The sequence below is a fragment of the Pavona decussata genome, unplaced genomic scaffold (assembly GCF_977016875.1).
Source record: "Pavona decussata unplaced genomic scaffold, jaPavDecu1.1 SCAFFOLD_155, whole genome shotgun sequence".
Lineage (NCBI taxonomy): Eukaryota > Metazoa > Cnidaria > Anthozoa > Scleractinia > Agariciidae > Pavona > Pavona decussata.
Genome location: NW_028145567.1, coordinates 296,158 through 315,000, shown reverse-complemented (window position 1 = coordinate 315,000; position 18,843 = coordinate 296,158). Strand labels below are relative to the sequence as shown.

The 18,843-nt window shown below is 39.9% G+C and overlaps 1 protein-coding gene across 1 annotated transcript in view; it reads left to right on the top strand.

Annotated features, from left to right (window-relative positions):
- LOC146465710 (protein SERAC1-like) overlaps positions 1 to 18,308 on the top strand; it is an 18,675-nt gene extending 367 nt beyond the window's left edge. The window contains exons 2-18 of the mRNA XM_085128205.1: positions 1,324 to 1,357; positions 1,618 to 1,757; positions 2,727 to 2,834; positions 3,706 to 3,834; positions 4,013 to 4,134; positions 4,567 to 4,710; positions 5,184 to 5,297; positions 7,629 to 7,791; positions 8,806 to 8,843; positions 10,982 to 11,097; positions 11,627 to 11,744; positions 12,620 to 12,720; positions 13,376 to 13,473; positions 14,383 to 14,434; positions 15,250 to 15,380; positions 16,029 to 16,172; positions 18,033 to 18,308. Of these exons, the coding sequence (XP_084984331.1) occupies positions 1,324 to 1,357; positions 1,618 to 1,757; positions 2,727 to 2,834; positions 3,706 to 3,834; positions 4,013 to 4,134; positions 4,567 to 4,710; positions 5,184 to 5,297; positions 7,629 to 7,791; positions 8,806 to 8,843; positions 10,982 to 11,097; positions 11,627 to 11,744; positions 12,620 to 12,720; positions 13,376 to 13,473; positions 14,383 to 14,434; positions 15,250 to 15,380; positions 16,029 to 16,172; positions 18,033 to 18,157 (1,877 nt within the window). The 3' untranslated portion in view covers positions 18,158 to 18,308. The remainder of the gene's footprint in view (positions 1 to 1,323; positions 1,358 to 1,617; positions 1,758 to 2,726; positions 2,835 to 3,705; positions 3,835 to 4,012; positions 4,135 to 4,566; positions 4,711 to 5,183; positions 5,298 to 7,628; positions 7,792 to 8,805; positions 8,844 to 10,981; positions 11,098 to 11,626; positions 11,745 to 12,619; positions 12,721 to 13,375; positions 13,474 to 14,382; positions 14,435 to 15,249; positions 15,381 to 16,028; positions 16,173 to 18,032) is intronic.
- The last annotated feature ends 535 nt before the right edge of the window (positions 18,309 to 18,843 follow it).

The window sequence follows — 18,843 nt, the reverse complement described above, 5'->3', positions numbered from 1 at the left end:
ATCTAAAATCATACATGGCGACGACATATATGATCTGAACTGTGCCGAAGAAATGACGGCCCAGTCTGCAGAGTGTGGCAGAGATCTTGCACGTGCAGGGCATTTTCAGGAAGAAACAAAGAGGTATTTTCTGAAAACTCACCAGTGTACTTGCCATGCTCTGCTGACTGGGTGTTGGCTGATAGTTGGAAATTTGTTTTAGAAAAAGCAGTAGACCTTGTGAAGTGACATGGTATTTCAAACATCATAGGTAATCAGGGCGGCAGGGTGAAAGCTATAAAGCTATTGATGACTGCACAAAAGGTGTTCTAAGGGATTTGCTCAAAGACAGTGATTCCGATGAAGATGATAATTAGATTCTCTGCTTGATATATTAAATAGCTGGAAATTAACTTTGTTGATCACAAGTCAAGATGAAAAAAGGAGCTTCCCAATGAATGATTTTAATATTATTGATATAATTATAAGCTGTACATGTAGTTGTTGATCATGTTTATCAAGTTTTTTTGTGATTCAAATTTCTTATTATAGTAATTAATTTAGCATGTGTACATTTTGCGAGGATTTTTTTTCATGAGGCTTTAATTTCGTGTTTTTTTTTACAACGCAAAATTAAAGATGCACAATAATAAGGTACATGATCAGATACAATATATTATTGTTTTAAGCCTTTCGTTATTTCACAAACACTATAATCTACAAGCCCCCTTAATTTGATTATTGCAATGTTATGTACTACCGTAATGATTTGATTTAGCGCTCTGGGCTCTTATTTACTTTTGTTACCTCAAGACAGGGTGCTTATTCGAGACTGGGCACTTATTTGGGACAGAGCTCTTATTTAATTTTTTGAGAAACAACCTAATGTTCAAAACAAAACTTTAATAAATATTAAAATAACTTACAATAACAGAAACGTAACAGTAACAAATTGTTGAAAGTTCAGTTACTTTTTAAAGAATTGTTCATTTTAGCAGTAACATTAATATACATGTACGGTACAGTGAATGTTCATGAGTTAGAATAGGGGGTAGTTATTAGAATAGAGGTGCTTATTAACAAAAACACATTCGAAGGGGGGTGCTTATTTGGAAGGGGGCGCTTATTGGAAGGAGGGCGCTAAATCGAATCATTACGGTACTCAATGATATGTACTACTCATTACATAGTACTTTATTGTGTTATTAAGTACATGTACCGGTAACTGTTTAGATAAACCACCCAACTGACCAAGGTGGTTTAAAGAGCAGTTAATTTTATCTACTCAATAAATTGCTAAATTCAATGAATAAATCTAAAAGTTCTCAATTTCTGCTTTTCCAGGTCCATTGCAGTTTTGTGCATCCATTCTTGCAGGGTGAGAGGAAATTACAGTGAAACAAAGAAATGTTTATTGTGTTGGAAAAGAAACCCAGTCAGATACTTGTATGAGATTAAAAAATCGCAAGTTAAAAAAATATACATGTACTTATATATTTATACTGTACAGTCACTTTCAGTTTTCAGACAACCACACTTTCACAACCTTTAAAAAGGATCTAGCATTATTTTAAAGTGTATGTTACACGTAGATGCAGGTATATACATTTGTATTTATGTTGCTTTCTATATCTTTAGTGCTGGCTTCATGACATGGGAAATTGCTCATAATATTGACAGTCTGCTTCTTAAAGATAGAAATATTGGTGCAGGATTTGATTTGACTGTTAATGTTAATGAAGAGGACAGCAACGCTGATCTGGCAGAATGTGTGAGAGGTTTGTGTCAAGTGATTAATTTAAGGGGGGCGGGGGGGACAACCTAACTACAGAGTTGTTTACAGTGAAGTTCCTTTAATTTTTTGTTGAAAACAAAAAATCTATTTATTTATTTATTTATTTTATACAGGGCTGTTCTAAAAACCGCTTTTGAGAGAACACACCCTGTTCAGAGATAATATTATTATTATTATTATTATTATTATTATTATTATTATTATTATTATTATTATTAACTTAATTTTTGTAAATTAAGAATAAAATGTAGGAAGTGGTTTGGGGTCACCTTAAAATTTAGAAAATTTAAGTTGGGTCTGAGCCCCTGATGTCATCTCTACAAAGCTTTTAAATTTTGGAAGACAGTCTGTTGTGTCTTGATATGCTGATTACACTATTCAATAGTAAAAGGTGGGGGTGATAATTTGAGTTGGTAAATTTACATAAATTAATGTTGCCATTTTGAACAGGTTTATTACAGCTATGGTAACCTATTAAGTTTGGAAAACAACTATTATAAACTTTTTCACCAATAATAAGGCAATTATAAAATTTTATGTTTCATACCATTATTGTGTCAAAAAATGACAGCTGATAGAGAGTGTTATTAATCAAAAGTAATGATCTGCTAAAGTTTATCTGCCGGAACCTGGTGCCAGCCACCTTAAATTAGCTGGAATTGTCAACCTAAGTTTAAAAATATGGAGCATGGTAAGTACAGCAACTTAACCCAGACCCTCGGTGATCAATGGGTGACTATCCAGGACATTGCATAAGGTGAGGGCTCATAGGTTGTACAGGACCCTTGCTCTAATTACTTGTATGTACATGTACATCTATGTATTTATTTAAATAGTCGTAGAATATATTTAATATTTATAGTCAATTTTGTGACCTTTTTTATCTTTTTAGAAATGTTTTCTTTTGATGAAATAATAATCTGATTTATCACTCTGTTATTGTTTAACATAGTGCCATGGCTAGATGAAGCATGGAAATACACCCATACAGACGAATGGCAGAAAAGCTTCTGGTCAAATGTGCATATTCCGAACAGTCTGCTTATTAGTTTTTCTGAAGGTACATGTAGGTTGCTTACCTGTTAATGTGTACTATGTGAAAGGAAGGCTTAAGCTCACTGTGTGAGTGAAATGTATGACATGTCTTTTATGCTCTTAATACTACTGACATATAAGGCACATATGGCTTTTTTTTCCCTTGAAATTGAAATTGCAACAAATACAGTGCAAACTCGAGATTTCTTTGGCACAGAGACTAGTTACAGTGTAAGAAACCTTTTTTTTCCTTTTTGTCTTTAATTCTTATTGAACAGGGGCTGACTTACAATGGCTTACGTTACGTTACACTCACATTAACAGCAGTTACTTACTTACAAGTACATTATACTTACATTACGAACTGTGTAAGAAACTTAGTTCAGTATTTTTTTTTATTGAGCAAAACACCTAGGGACTGACCAGTAACTGGTCAGTAATATTGACCCTTCTGTAAGTTTCGTACATGATACACTGTAACTGTTACAGTGTATCATGTAAGAAACTTACAGAAGGGTCAATATTACCTTTCTTTAAAATGCAAGTGACCAAAACAAAAGCAAAACCAAAGCTTGGCTGATTTCTTTTGTTTGCATCTATTAGCGTTTTGCTTGAGTTGGCCTAATTTTTATTGACAAGGCAGAAAAAAAAAGTCTTTTACCATACATACAATTATAAAACCCTTAGTCCTGGAACGAGAGAACACCATGAGAAACATTCAAGAAGTTTTAAATGCATCCTTAATAATTATTGTGTTTATTCTGGACCCACAACAAAATTTGCCTTTGTCCACTTTAGTTCAGTTTGATGTACTGAGCTGAATATTCTGAGCAATATATTTTATTACGGTACAAATTATCCAGTTTCATTATTTTGATTAATATTTGGTTTTACAGCTCTGTCGTCTCCACTTGCTTTTAACCTGTCTGCACCTCAAAAGTTCCTAAGTTTTCTCCAAGACTTTGACAATGAGGAGGCTAGGATACTTGGAACACAAGTTCTTGCATCACTAAAGATTCATGATGGTAAGAAAAAAGTTTGTATTAAAACTGGTTAACTACTTGTCAATCAAATAGTGCAAATTAAAGTAAGGGGCTTCTCGTGTTATGGTTTAATTATAGTAGGCTGGAGTATTATACTTTTGGTCAAAGAATTATTTAAAGGTAAAACTTCTAATATTAATTATTTTTGTTTTCTGACTAGAGGGACAACCAGACAAACTGAATGAACTTGTGGCATCATGTGACAACAGGATACTAGTTGGTTTGGCCAGGTTACCAGGACTAGATACCAGGCTTCTTGGTGTTCACAGAGTAGATCTGGAGGTAAGGTTACCGAAAAAAATTATAAACAATTTTGCTTTCCACATCTTGAGATAACAGCCTGTGAACTGGCTGCACTTTTACAGAAGGTGGAAGCACCTGGGGTGGGAAGAAAGGAAGGAAGGAAGGAAGGAAAGAAGGAAGGGAGGGAGGGAGGAAGGAAGGAAGGAAGGAAGGAAGGAAGGAAGGAAGGAAGGAAGGAAGGAAGGAAGGGAGGGAGCAAGGGAGGGAGGGAGGGAGCAAGGAAGGGAGGGAGCAAGGAAGGAAGGAAGGGAGCAAGGGAGGGATGGAGCAAGGAAGGGAGGGAGGGAGGAAGGCAAAAAGGAAGGAGGGGTGTGCAGGAGGAGGAAGGATGGAAGAGGGAGGGAGGGAAAAGGGGAAGGGAGAGGAAGAAGAAAGAAAGGTTGAGTTAATTTTTTTATGACCTACATCAAGGTTGAATTGCCATCACCCGGCTCAATTGAAAGTGATCTGAAAGCCCTTCTGCTCAAGTTGCCTCTGTCTGGCTTGGATCCTTGTACGATATGGTTCACACGAAATGCAATCTTAACTGGAAAGTCAGCAAGCCAGCATCACAGGGTAAGAGGGAGAAATAAATATCTTTTGTGCATGACAAGCTCAACCTGGCTGTTTGATAATAAATTAAAATGTTTACTTTAAATTATATTCCTTCTAGTTTATGAAATTTTGTAAGTAATTATGGCCACAGAGGGATTTAGTTGATGCTAATAATAGTTTCTTCCTATTTTATATCCTACACTACTAGCAGTCCCTTATTTCTTAGGTATAGTAAAGCGAGTAAGCCACGCGCGCGCGCGAAAATTACCTCCCGCGAGGACCCCCGCGAGGAAACAAGGCGAGCACGAAAATTGCCTCCCGCGGGGAAACAAGGCGTGCGGGTATTTTCGCGTGCGCTCGCTTTGGTTCGTTCATTAACTATCCCTACGAAAAATAAGGGGCTACTCGCAGTCTATTTATGTTCATGGTCATTCATCAAATGATGTTAATAATAATTTAACGTTGATACTATTTCTAATACTGTTTATCCTTAGCCCCTGTTTTGGAGTTTCAGTGGTGACAGCCTGTCGTTTGCCCGCACACTTAGTTCGATGCCAGCAGAACAAGTGGAATTGTATTACCTCAAAGCTTTGACCAGGCACTCCACGGTAAATGATGATCATTTTGTTATAGTTTCGCACATCTTATTGCTTGCAAGAATGAAGAATTTCACGGATTTATTTTGACTAAAAAACAATGCGTTACTTCTATTCTAGTGATCTTGTAGTAATTTCATAAAAGATTCATTGAAGTTCAGTTCAAAAGAATCAAACTAACTTGCATGAACAATCCCCTCGGCGCCACAGTTCCACTCATCAATAGCATTTAGAAAATATGAAAACTTAGAAACGTCCTTGCTAGCATATATCTGAGCTGATTTTCCAGAAGGTGGCTACAGAAATTGACGTTTTTGTTAACTTTTCTTAAGATATTTATTTATTTATTTATTTATTTATTTATTAGCGTTTCCTATTGAATTTCACACCAGTAAGTAAATAGATTACAAGAGTCATTAGAAAATATTTATAAAATCAAAATACTTTTGTACTTGAATTGCCGGATGACTTTTGATGAGCAACAATACAGAAAACTCAGACACAACCGCGCTGACAGTTTTCATATCACACGGAAAGTATCAGTGCAGTTAAGCCAGCGTTTATTGATGATCAACTGGTAACTTCATAGGCAATGATGGGTCGCACGCCACATGGACGCAGCGATCGTTGTTTGTACGTGCTGTACTTGTAACTATTTCCGTTTTTTCTGTCCTCACATACTGTCTAATTTTGTTATTATTCATGCTACAATTAAATGCGCAAACGCCAATAAGTGACTAAAAGATTTGTGCCTCGAAATTTTTTGTGACTAAGCGCGCGAGATAGAGATAGATAGTTTATCGAGCTAAAATCTTGCAGCTACTGGGACACCTGAATTGCACAAAGCCTTTCCGCAAAAATTTATGGAAATTGTTTCTAATCTTTAAAAAGGAAATCATTTTATAGGATCATCCATTATATTTCTTAACGGCCAATTCTTTTACGATTCTTCTGTCAAATGTTGACATTCTTTTGTAACAAACATCCCTGATTTGCTATTGCAATTTCCACGAAAAAGTAAGTTTCGATGCAAAATGTCAAGCCTCGTCATAATTCTGTGATTACTTACAGTGATAAAGGTGTGAAAACTAGAAAAGAAAAACTTAACAACAGGAGATGAATAAAGCTGTCAGGCCAAGCTTTTTAAAGAAGATCCGTGATCGGTCCTTTCTATGGCTGAAAAAACAAAACAAAACAACAACAACAATAAACTAAAACAACAACAAAAAAAAAAACTTAAAGGAATTACCTTTGTTGAAGCTGTAATTTTGCAGTCTATGTCACGCTACATAACTGCACCAGAAAAAAGCAACTACTGGTCTTGTTCAGATGACGTCATAATCATATTGTATTCGTCATTTTGCGCGAAACAGAACTCAGCGCGCGCTCGCAGTCAGTGACTGTTCATCTTCCATCAGCAGAGTTTGCAACCATTAGAAGTAAAGAAGTGTTTTCACAGTAATATTTAGGTAATAAATACGGTACGATGATTTGGTGGAGTTAAAATCTTTTAGTGGCAACCTTCTTGCCTATAGCATAGCAAGGTTTCTTGCAACGTAACTCTGATTAGCTCGTTGTGGGCCAAGGTACCAGAAACCCATAAGGGTTGCAATGTGTAACTCCTTTGATTCGCGTTATTATTGTGATGCCGTTTCCGCGCTTTGTTTTAAAATGGCGGGTTTTCCAGTTATGGTGCTTGTCAAAAATGAATATTCGCACGCCGCGCTCTAAGCGCGCGTTCCGAGTTGCAGCTCCCTTGTAAGTTTCTGATCTTACACAGTTAATGAAACTTACCTCACAATGCTGTGAAGGTAGAAGACTAGTCTACTTTGCGGCAACTCACAGCATAATTTTTGTCATGCACTTGACACCGTTGCGTTGCAAGTTACGAGAAAAAATGTTTCTTGTAAGCTTCAGTAACATTTCCCCATAATATTCCCAAGTGATGCAGGACTGAAATAATTTTTCTCGCCTAGTAGAGCGTATTGCCGACATTGCAACATCTTGTGAATAATAAACACTCAAGACAGTGTGGTTTTCAATTGTGTGTTGAAGGGTAATTCGCGTTTGCTTTGTTTTTGCTTTAATTACTACGTTCTATGATTGGCTGGCAAAACTCGCGCCACTTTTTCAACCAATGAGAAAGAAAACCCTTAACCAATCGTGCCTCGCTCGCACGCGTTTTCGCGCGCTTGGCGCCGGTTACGTGTATTTGCTTCAAATTCTGATTGGTTCATTGCGCTGTTTGCGTCTTTTATGACACTGAAATGAAAATCGCTCTACATCCATTCACATTGCTTTTACATTCTATTTTTGTACAAAAGATGCTATTTACTCCTCCAGGTGCCTAGTCACCGTTCTCTGATGGTGGAAAATGGAGTCTTGGATGTAATATTTCGTGAAATTCAACATCGGTTTCACAGCCTCAGAATCAAACGAGAAATTGGCATGTTACTTGGTAACCTAGCCCTGGAAGAAAGTGCTCATGATGGCATGGTCGAACAAGGTAAGATTAAGACAATCTTTCAAGGTGAATTGCTCATATGGACGAGGGACAGTTGGAACTAAGAAACTGGCCAAAAATCAAACTTTGCTGTCACTATTTGGAACAAAAGTTTTACTAAAAGTTATGATCTCAGTCTGATCTTTTCGTGACGCCACTTCTTGCGGCGATGCCAATCCTGACAGACTATGAATATGTCATCACAGTGATCGACGATTAGCGCTTTATGATGGCGTCTGAAACGCACTTAAAGACACTCACTGGATCGCGATACAGTGAGATGACAAACATGGACACCATTCACATTTTGTAAATGGTCGGGAAGAACGCGCTCCATTTGAAGTAATGGCGTTTCCATTTAAATGCCATTTACTGAGATGATACTGATTTTCCATGCGATTTTAATGCAATTTTAAGGAACACTTTGAAAAGCCGCAAGTCACATTTCAGCAATGCAAAGCTTGACGCGAACTAACAGATTTATTATGTTTGGGACTTTAAGCAAACTTTTGAAAAGAGTGGCAGCCTGAAGCGATAGTTGTTGCGCATTCAACTATGGGATCTGTGGGGGTATTGGGGACATCCTTAGCCTGCGCGCGACGAGGCTAAAGCCTCGAGAAAACTTTCGAAACACATCCAAACTTTGAATAACATTGTCTTACACACGGCCTCTGAAACGAAAGCATAACCTTCATTCAACAAAAAATGTTGGCCAAATATCAGCCGCGATTCACCACGCGCACTTATGTTACCTCCGCAGCAAACACTTTGTTAAATGAGCGCCAACTCGCTTGACACGCGGTGGGCGTGTGTGAACCGGGGGTTTCTCCTTAGCCGTAGGAATACATACGGTGAACGTACTGTTATAACCACAGTCATTTGTCGTATAAACGGGTCTTGTTTCGGGCCGAGTTTTGAAGCTCATGCTTGAACTACAGTCCCGTTGTTTCTGTTGGCTCAGTCTTTACTTGTCTCATAGAATCCAGCTTAATCTTGAAAACGTCTTTCTCTGTACAGGGTGCTTGCCTCTTCTACGTTCATGGCTGTACTCTGACGTAAGTAACACGGCTACGTTTAAATGTGTCCTTTTTCTGTTTTATCAGTGAGCACATACATTATCACTTTTAAGGTAAATGTAAACGGCAGAAATAACCACTTACTCACCAAGATCTGGGAAGAGGAACAAGTTCCAGAGGACTGGAAACGAGGACACCTAGTGAAGCTACCAAAGAAAGGGGACCTCTCACAATGCAACAACTGGAGGGGAATTATGCTGCTTTCTATACCGGGCAAAGTACTGAGCAGAATCATCCTAGAGAGACTGAAAACCGCCTTAGACAAGAAACTCCGGGACGAACAGGCAGGATTTCGACAAAACCGCTCATGCACGGACCACATCGCAACCTTACGGATCATCATCGAACAGTCCCTGGAGTGGCAGACCCCCCTGTACACAGTTTTCGTGGACTTCCAGAAGGCGTTTGACAGTGTTAATCGAGACGTCATCTGGAAACTGATGTACCATTATGGATTTCCACCAAAGTTTGTCACCATCATACAGCAGATGTACGAAGACGCCACCTGTCAAGTGATCCACGACGGGAAACTGACGGAACCATTCACCGTGCATACCGGCGTACGTCAGGGTTGTCTACTCTCACCGACGATTTTCCTGATGGTGGTTGACTGGGTTATGCGACAGTCTACAGCAGGCCGGAGGACAGGTATCCAGTGGACTTTTACTAGACAGCTGGAGGACTTGGACTTCGCAGACGACATCAGCCTTCTCTCCCATAGGCATCAAGACGCACAAGAGAAGCTCTGTCGTGTGGCAGAAGAAGCAGTAAAGACTGGACTCCAAATCAACATTGGAAAGACTGAGGCCATGAGAGTGAACAACAAGCAGCAAGATCCACTACAGCTAAACCAAGAGAACATCAAAGAAGTTGACAAGTTTGTTTACCTGGGCAGCGTCGTGAGTAAAGACGGGGGGACAGACGAAGACATCAAGTGCCGAATCAACAAAGCCAGACACGCCTTCAACACCTTGAGACCAATCTGGAGATCAACAGCCCTCTCACTCCGCAACAAGATCCGCATTTTCAACACCAACGTGAAGTCAGTCCTGCTTTATGGCTCAGAAACGTGGAGAGTGACCAAGACCAGCACCCACAAACTTCAGACTTTTACCAACAGATGCCTCAGAAACATCCTCAACATCAGATGGCCAGAGACTATCTCCAACGAACAGCTGTGGGCAACAACAAATCAGACCCCAATGGAGACTGAAATCAAGAAGAGAAAATGGAGCTGGATTGGCCATACTTTGCGGAAGCCTGAAACCAACATCACCAGACAGGCTTTAGACTGGAATCCACAGGGGAAGCGCAAAGTTGGTCGCCCGAAGCAGACCTGGCGGAGAAGCATTGAAGCCGAGACGAAGTCTACCGGAATGTCGTGGGCCGAACTGAAGAGGACGAGCCAAAACCGAGTGCGTTGGAGGAGTGTCGTTGCGGCCCTATGTTCCTCGAGGAATCCAGAGGCATAAGCAATCATTAATGGAGCTAATATCTCTATTAGATAGTTCGTACTTACAGCGGAAAACTGATTTAGCAATAGGCAATGAAACAATGCGCCCTCCATTACGACTGCGGCATCAGAACAGAGTGCGATAACGAGATTGTGTGCGAGCAGAGTTTCGAATTTCAAACCAGTCGCACTTACAGAACATTCAGTCTAATGTATTGCTGTCTAGTAGAGGAGAAGGCTCTAGAATGTAGATTGGTAATGATACTTGTTTCTTCGTACATACCCTGATGGGACTTAGAGCGGTTTTTGATTGAGTGTCGAATGTAATTTCGCGTTCGTTTTGGTTTTGTTTTCCTGCGCTCTATGATTGGTTAGCAGAATGCGCACCACTTTCTCGACCAATGAGAAACGAAACCAAAACCAATAGTGACTAGCTCGCACACGTTTTTCCACGCTTGGCGCCGTTTACATGTCTTTGCTTCGAATCATTCTGATTGGCTCATTGTGCTGTTTGCGTCTGCTGTGATTGGTGAGAGTATTTCATTTGATTTTGGTACAATCAAACGAAAACTACAGTAATCTGTTGCTTGTATCCCATTTTAGGGTCCCTATTTACAGGTAAATACATCATCTCATATGGAATTGTCACGCTATTTTCTTTCAGGATTTGGCGCTGTTCAGCCACGCAGTTCGTACCCTGGCCAATCTTGATCGAGACTTCTGTAAGGACGAGACTTACGAGGATGGTGTTTATCTTCTTCATCCACAAGGACGATATCCGTGAGTAGAGTTTACACGTTGAAATAGTTAATAAATTCTTTTACAGTTTTTGGAGATACTTAAAATTCTCCCGCGCTTTCAAGTTTCAGTGTGTGTCCATTCGAGAGTTTCGGCCTCTATTCCATCTACACTGTACAGATATACCTTAGAGTATGCCTGTGTCAAAAGAGATTTAGAATCGCGTTTGCGGCAAACGGCAAACGTGAAATTCGTGTTCACGTTTCCTTGATAAAATGAGTACGTAGTTGGGAATAGTGCAAAATAATTCTGGCCTTTGATGCTAACGATAAACTACTCAATTGTACTGAGAGACTGAAAACAGCGAGTGGCAAATGTAGGATAAACATGAATGGTCACGTGGTCATTTCTTCCGTTGGTCGTTTGCCGAAAACGCGATTCAAAACAGCTGTCTAAATCTCTGTATTGACTGAAAAAAAAAACTATCATTTATTCATCAGGCTTAAAACGTGTCATCACATTTATGGATTTGTGCACATTGCTGTATTTTCTCTTCTCTTACTTTCTTTAGTTCTCGTATCGACGCCGACGTGGTTTTTGTTCACGGTCTGCGTGGCGGCCCTTTTATGACTTGGAGACAACAGGAAGAGAAAGCTGCCAAGAAAAATAGCACAGACTGTTGGCCCAAGGTATGACATACAAAGCATTACCATCGACTTTTCAATTCTAGGAAAATAAATCAGAAACCTTTCACTGGAGTGGTTTTGGAAAACAATTACCTTCAGTTCGACATTTGTCCAACCACGACAACCGCTTACTGCGAAAATCAGAGCTAGCCCATGCCAAGCAAGGGAAAACGAGTGTAACTTTGTGAAGTTATCTTTACTGACCCGGCCCATCGCAGTTATGCACGCAACTTAAGCAGCTGCGGAAAAGAGGCCAGAATGACCTCTGCTATACCGGTGAAATGCTCTGCAAACCTATGTATATGTACGCAACTTAAACATCTGCGGAAAAAGAACTGATTTTAGACTTTGCTCATGATTCTTACACATTCCTTAACTCCAGAGGAGTTCAGTTTTATCGCATCACTGCTCTTGCTCTTCTCAATAAAATTAAAAAATTTCATCCTTGTGAATCCAATTTTAATCGTTCTCTGCTTTTCAACTCAAGTCCTTCGATCTGCCTCCTTCCCAGGCGCCAACGGATTTCATGAAATGGCGGGAAACAGACGCGCGGTGCTTGATGGGTAGGACCCTACATTCGACAATAGAGAGACGCCTGGGGACGAGACAGACCGTCGATCGTGACGCTTGTTTGCCGGCAAACACTGAGGGGATTTTTTTTTCGACGGTGTATATGTTGTCTAACGCAATGCAAATTACATGTACGATTGAGATTGGATTCTCAATCAGTAGCAATCAAGAATCCAATATGGAAGATGCTGCGAGTTGTGTTTTGAAATACAGGACTTCCGAAGAGTCTTTTTTGCATGATCAAACTGAACTCATCTAGACCAGGTGATGCTTGTAGTTAAGACTACTTTGTTATCCTTCTCTTTCAGTCATGGTTGGTGCGTGACATTCCTAACATCCGGGTCCTCATGGTAGAGTATGACACGTCACTATCACACTGGGTATCCCAGTGTCCTCAGGAACCCGAGACGTGAGTTAAACCAATGAATATCTTCCTCTGATTTTCCGTTGATAACATTTACAGTGTATCACGAGTGTATGTAAAGTTCTGTGACTGCTGTTTGATGTTGAGTCCGTATTTTAAAGCAATCTAACAAACCTCGCATGTATAAGTGACCACTTTGGAGGTGGTCGCTTCAGGTAGGTCTCAGAAATTAACAAGGCGACTTTTCCCTGCCTGATTTTGAATCACTGCGAACTCTACGCAACATGCGCGAAGCATATCCTGGACTTTGCCATTCGACAGAGCCAAGAATGTTAAGTATTGGAAGTGACGCAGAGTAGGTAGTAGTGTAATTTCTTACGTCAAAATTTTAACAGCTGAGCGAGCAAGCGAGTGATGGTTCCTATTCTACTCCCCCTTTATTTCATTAACGAGTGTAAAGCACAATATGTAGAAAACTCGGTAGAATGGACAGGTGGTCACTCAGGAAGGCCTCAGTGTATTTAGTTTATAACAGAACACCTGGAAACGTTTCAGTAAAATTTTGTTAGGTGTTTTCTTACGGTTTTTACGCTGTATTAGTCCCGGGAACAATGACGTTGAGTAACCCAAAGGACGCGTTCTAGGGTGATATTTTACTCCAGGGGACTTTATGTACTATTGTTTTTTGATTGCTTTTTAGTCGGTCGTTGATGTACCGGAGCGAGGAGATAAGACGAAAGTTACGGAAAGCTGGAGTTGGTAAACGGCCTGTGATCTGGGTCGTTCATTCAATGGGTGGTAAGCTAATCAAGCGGTCCATCGCTGGAACCATGGCAATGCCCCTTTAAACCAATGACTTCTTTTTGCACTTTCTTTTGGAGGTTACAAGAGTATATGATGAGTCAAAAAATCTCGCGTCACTTTCTCAAAGTATTAAAAATGGCAATAGGCCTGAGTGGAGTTAAAATTCGATCTGTAATCACACGAATGATTAACAAAATCAAGTCCGGTTTGTTTGACCAGGTGTATGAATACAGACCGAATTGGATGGTATGAAGTCCTGTTGCCAATTAATCATATATATAACAAAATTCGAGAAAGAAATAGGGGGAACACTTTCCGAAGAATTAATTGGCAATATTTTTAATTTCGAGGTGCGTGATAAAAAGAACTTACAATGTATTGCAGTGCAACTGTTCTATTACAGGGAGCACGATCACTCGTCGTACTTGGGCATGGCGTGTACACTGTTCAATTAACGCTCAAATGATGGCTACCAAGAGCCAATCAGACTCGAGAATTTTGTTGTAGTTATGATTACAATTGACGCGCCAATTTTCGTTGATAGGAGACTGGAAACGGGAGAATTGAGAAATGATATGGAATTTTATGACGTTGCGTTCCGAACTATAGATACCCCGAGGATTTCAGAAGTTTTGTGATCCGTTTGATTTCTAACCGAAATTTCCGGATTTTTCTAGCAAATGGTGAGCATCCTCACTGTCAAAGTTTTCTCTCGTTTGATGCAATGAATTATACTCGTCTGAGTTGTGATTGGTTCAATATGTTGTTCTCGCCTGTTGTGATTGACCACAGTGATATCTTTGGTTTTACCAACCTCTGAAAACCACACACTCATTTCTCAACGGCAACTGCCGTTGGACGCCGGAAAAAAACCCGATTTATTTTATTTTATTTTTTTTTAAGGTTTGTTAGTGAAGCAACTGCTGTTGGACGCCGAGAAAAACGACGAGTTTCGGTAGGCGGCGAAATTATTTTCATCATCAAAAACACGAAGGCACCTGGAGTTAGTTGCATAAAGCATCTTAAGATAGGTGGGCGTTGTCTGCAACCGTTGTCTCCGTCACAAAAGATTTTATTTTCTTGAGCGCCATATTGGAGCACTCGGCTAAGAGCAGTTTACTGAGGACAGGGAACACAACAAGATCGCGAGAAAATCCTTCAGAAGGCAGGGAACGACTGCAGAAAACCCCCATTTATCTGAAGATGCTTTATGCAACCGGGCCCAGGACCTAATCAAACAGTGGGTGTGGTCGCATTAGAGAGTCACGTGCAACACTGATTTTACATCAAATTAGCGATCATGAGTGGCACAGGCAAACTCGGGAAAAGGAAATCCGAGTGCTCCTATCAGGAGTCGAACCTAAGACCTTCCGATAACTAGTTCGGATGCTCTACCACTGAGCTACAGGAGACTCGTGGGAGCTAAGGCCACTAAACTAGTTTCATGGGACAAACATCCTGCATGCTGCTAGGATTTGAATTTCAAAGTGTGGCATATGCGCAATGGAATAAATGTGATGGTATATTTTAAGCCTGGTGAATGAATGAGAATGATATATTATTTAGTGAGTGACACAGGCAAACTCGGAAAATGGAAATCCGAGTGCTCCTATCCGTTATGAGGCTGATTCTATTGTTGTATTGCTCTTGTTAAACTGTTTATTATTTCTATGATTATTCAAAGCACTAGCATTTGTTGTAAACGCCAGTATTAACTCATGCAGCCGCTTAGAATACCGGTATGTAACTTTTATCTATCTACGTTTGTAGCTGCATGTACGACAACACGAAAGGTATCGTGTTTTACAGCACTCCGCATCTAGGATCTGCTTTGGCTTCTTACTCGTCCCAGGCCGGTCACCTCCTTCTTCCCTCCGTTGAAGTCAAAGAATTATGTCAGAGTAGGTGTTTTATTAGTAATTGTTCTGAATTCGAGAAAGTTAGTATCATTACAGAGTACATGGGGCAAATCTGGAGAAACTAGGGTCTGCCGGTTAGCCGAATAATGGACATCAGTATCTCGAACAGAAACTCGTTACCCTCGGATACGCTTTCCCGGGCGATTATCTTTTTTTGTCACCGCTTTGTAGGTCACTGGGTTGGCGCAGTGATTAAAGAACTCGACTCCCACTAATCCGTCCCGGATTCGAATCCTGCCTCGGCGTCAAATCGAGGTTGAGTGTGGTGCATATTACTGGCTCTCGCCCTTACTCGTTTATGGTATCGTCCCTCCATAGAAACCAGCAGTCCAATTCAATTTGGATACAGATTAGCTGCTTGAAAAATACTTGTGGGGGAAGTGGCTTGCCGATGTCTATTTTTTATGTTTGTTCGTTCGGTTATTCCTTTAATTTGTTTTTCTGTTCCTTCTTTCATTTCTGTCCTACCACACAAAATGCAAATTTGGAAAAAGTGACTAAAAAGGAAAATGATGAATGCGGCCTGTGATATGAGAAAGCCTTGTTATAAAAGGCTTGAAAAAGGCTTGAGTCTACTGTATGTTTATTATTACTTGTATTGTACCTTATCGCTGTAACTATTTGTCATAGAATCGCCATTCTTGGCCAGTCTTCATGAGAAGTTCCTGGGTTTGGTTGAGCGACACCCAGTCAGGTTACTAAGCTTTGGAGAGACGGTACCAATGAAGCTGTCCTGGATGTTGCAAACCGTCCTGGTCACCAATGATTCCGCAGGTTAGAGTTCAGATAACTAGTTTTGCAGAGTTTGCTTTCGATGTCTAAATGGTTTAAGCGCCCAGGGTTTCGACTTTGTCTACGAGAGAAAGTGGAGATGCGTTGTTTTAGTGGGTAGCGCGCTGGAGATCAGACCAGGCGTTTGGAGGCCTGGCCTTGTCATCGTGTTGGTACCAAGAAACTTTGCTTTACATCACTGATCTCTCCATCCGGGTGTATAAATGGGTATCGGTGACATACTACTGAGAGTATCCCTGTGATGGGCGAACATCCCATCCAGGGGAGTGTGTATGAAAATCGGAAACTTTTTTCCAGTTGTTCCAAACTGGCAATCTCATTGGTAGATCGAAAAACGTACGTGACAGGGCAAAAGGAGAACAAAGTGAAAATGGAAATTTTGTGCAAATGGCACGGTAATGGACCTTTTGTACTAACTGATCACATGGTACAAAATCCGCCATACTGGATGACAAAAGAATGTAGTAAATTCGAACACACAGGAATTCCAACCTGTCAAGCCTGACGTTCCTTTGTTCTCGATGTCCCAGTGGAGGGTGACACGCTTTTTGCTATCCAGTATGGCGGATTTTTTACCATGTGACGAGTTAGTGCAAAAGACCCATTTCCGTTCTGACCAATTCTTGGTTTTCACATGACGTCATAAAAAACTGAAATTCATAACTAAACACAATTTTGGGTTTTTATCTTCATCACATATAAGAAAATCTAAATTTCCATCGGCTTGCTTATTTTCAGCAGGATAGCATTCTTTGTTTTGAAAATAGAGCAGTTTGAATTTTAGATTTTTGCGCAGTGCGTGACAGAAGGATTGCTGCTCTAAACATGTCACGTACATGAAAACATGGATTCGCCTCGTTTTTTTTTTTAGGTCTGATCAGCTAACATGTAATAGAAGCGTAAATGTCAATGTGTGAAAGTTCAGCAGAGAGAAGAAAGGCTTTGAAATAGCCAAGGTAAACTCCAGATGTTTTTGCTGGTTTCCGGCCGCCATGTTGGTGCCCATCAGACGGGGCACCAACATGGCGTCCCATACTAAACTCTGTTATTTTGCGTGGTACATTTTCTCGAATAACTCGATTAGGAGATATGGCACAGCCCTGTGGCTTTCACACGTTGTTTATGTATCACTCTTCTACAACATATCAATTTCTTGACTTTATCTATTGAATGGTTGAGGATTTTATTTTTTCACTTGCGTGACGATGTGTGAGGTGAAAACCACCTATTAGAGCGGAAATAGTGGAGTACCTCCGAAGGTCGTCCGTTTATTCCGGAAAATTTCCGTTTGATCCGCACGTTTCATTTGCCTTCCAACCGGTTAAACCGGAAAGTTTGGCTAAATGGAAAGCGCCCCATCTTAAGGTGACAGAAACCTGGTTAATCGGCTCCGGCCGCATGGGACACCTGAGGCTCGTGTACGACTTTACCTAACTTCACATAAGAGACATGAGTATGATCTAGACTCACGAATGTTCAATTCATTTCATTTTTCATTTGTTTCTCCATTCCGCTCCAATGTTAATTGGAAATTGGGCTCGTTCGATTCGAAGCGACAAGGGATAAGAGAAAGTGAAAGCCTCAGTCTTTGAACTGTTCTTGTATTTTACTTTATACACTGTTTGGCTATTTTCTCTCTGGTCTGGTTTCTATGTTTTGAGCATATTATCACTAATCAAACAGTAAAGAAACGGGAGAAAAAACGAAAGAAAGAAAACGTGGGACTCTTTGGCCTAATGTTGCAACTTGATAACCCTACAATTTCTTCTTCTTTGAAAAGCACAGGCTATCGAAATTAAAGATTTACAAATGCGTTTTTATGATTTGTTTTTGGCCCACTAGATCTTGGTGTTGGAGAATTTTTACCACTTGATGTGGATCACGTGGATGTGTGCAAGCCTAGCAGCCAATCAGATGAAAGATATGTGAGGACGGCCAAGTTTATAAAAGAGTTGATATCAAAATAACTGCAGCATTTAATTTATTATGTTCGACGTTCTTTACATGTTCTAAACGAGAAAGACTTTCAAACTTTGAGACTACTGTTTTATTTTGAGAACAGGACATATTTCGAACAATTATTCGTCTTCAAAGAGGTAAACTCTGAAATGTCTTATGTCTTGTTTGAGAAAAACAAAACAAATGTCGTTTTACCTCTTTGAGTGAGGAGGAGCAACTGTTAGCTTTTTATCACTTTTATCTCTTTGGCCTCAACAGTAATGGTTACAAGTCTTCGGCAAAATTTAATTTTAGTTAATAAGATTAAAAAACCGATAAAAGGCAAAAAAAACAAAAAACAAAAGAGACTGAAAATTTAAAATCATACAGATTATTTATTTTTCTCGGAAGACAAAAGGTAGATTCAGTTTGAACCAATTATTCATTTGATTTTCTAATATATGGGTGAAGCCGAGATATATTTATGTCTACTTCCTTGAGCTTGAAAAGACTCGTTTTTCCTGTATATACGATCTACGGGTTTTAATCATTGTTTTCCAATTTGTTATTCTTTTGCTAAAGTGTTGCATGTGTTATCAGACCTATATCTGTTGGCATATGAAGGTATTGCTTCTTTAATAAAAACTTTCAATGGATTTGAAGTGTTAAAATTGCCTTTGCTTTAACTGCTTAACGTTTCTCGGCTGAAGCCACT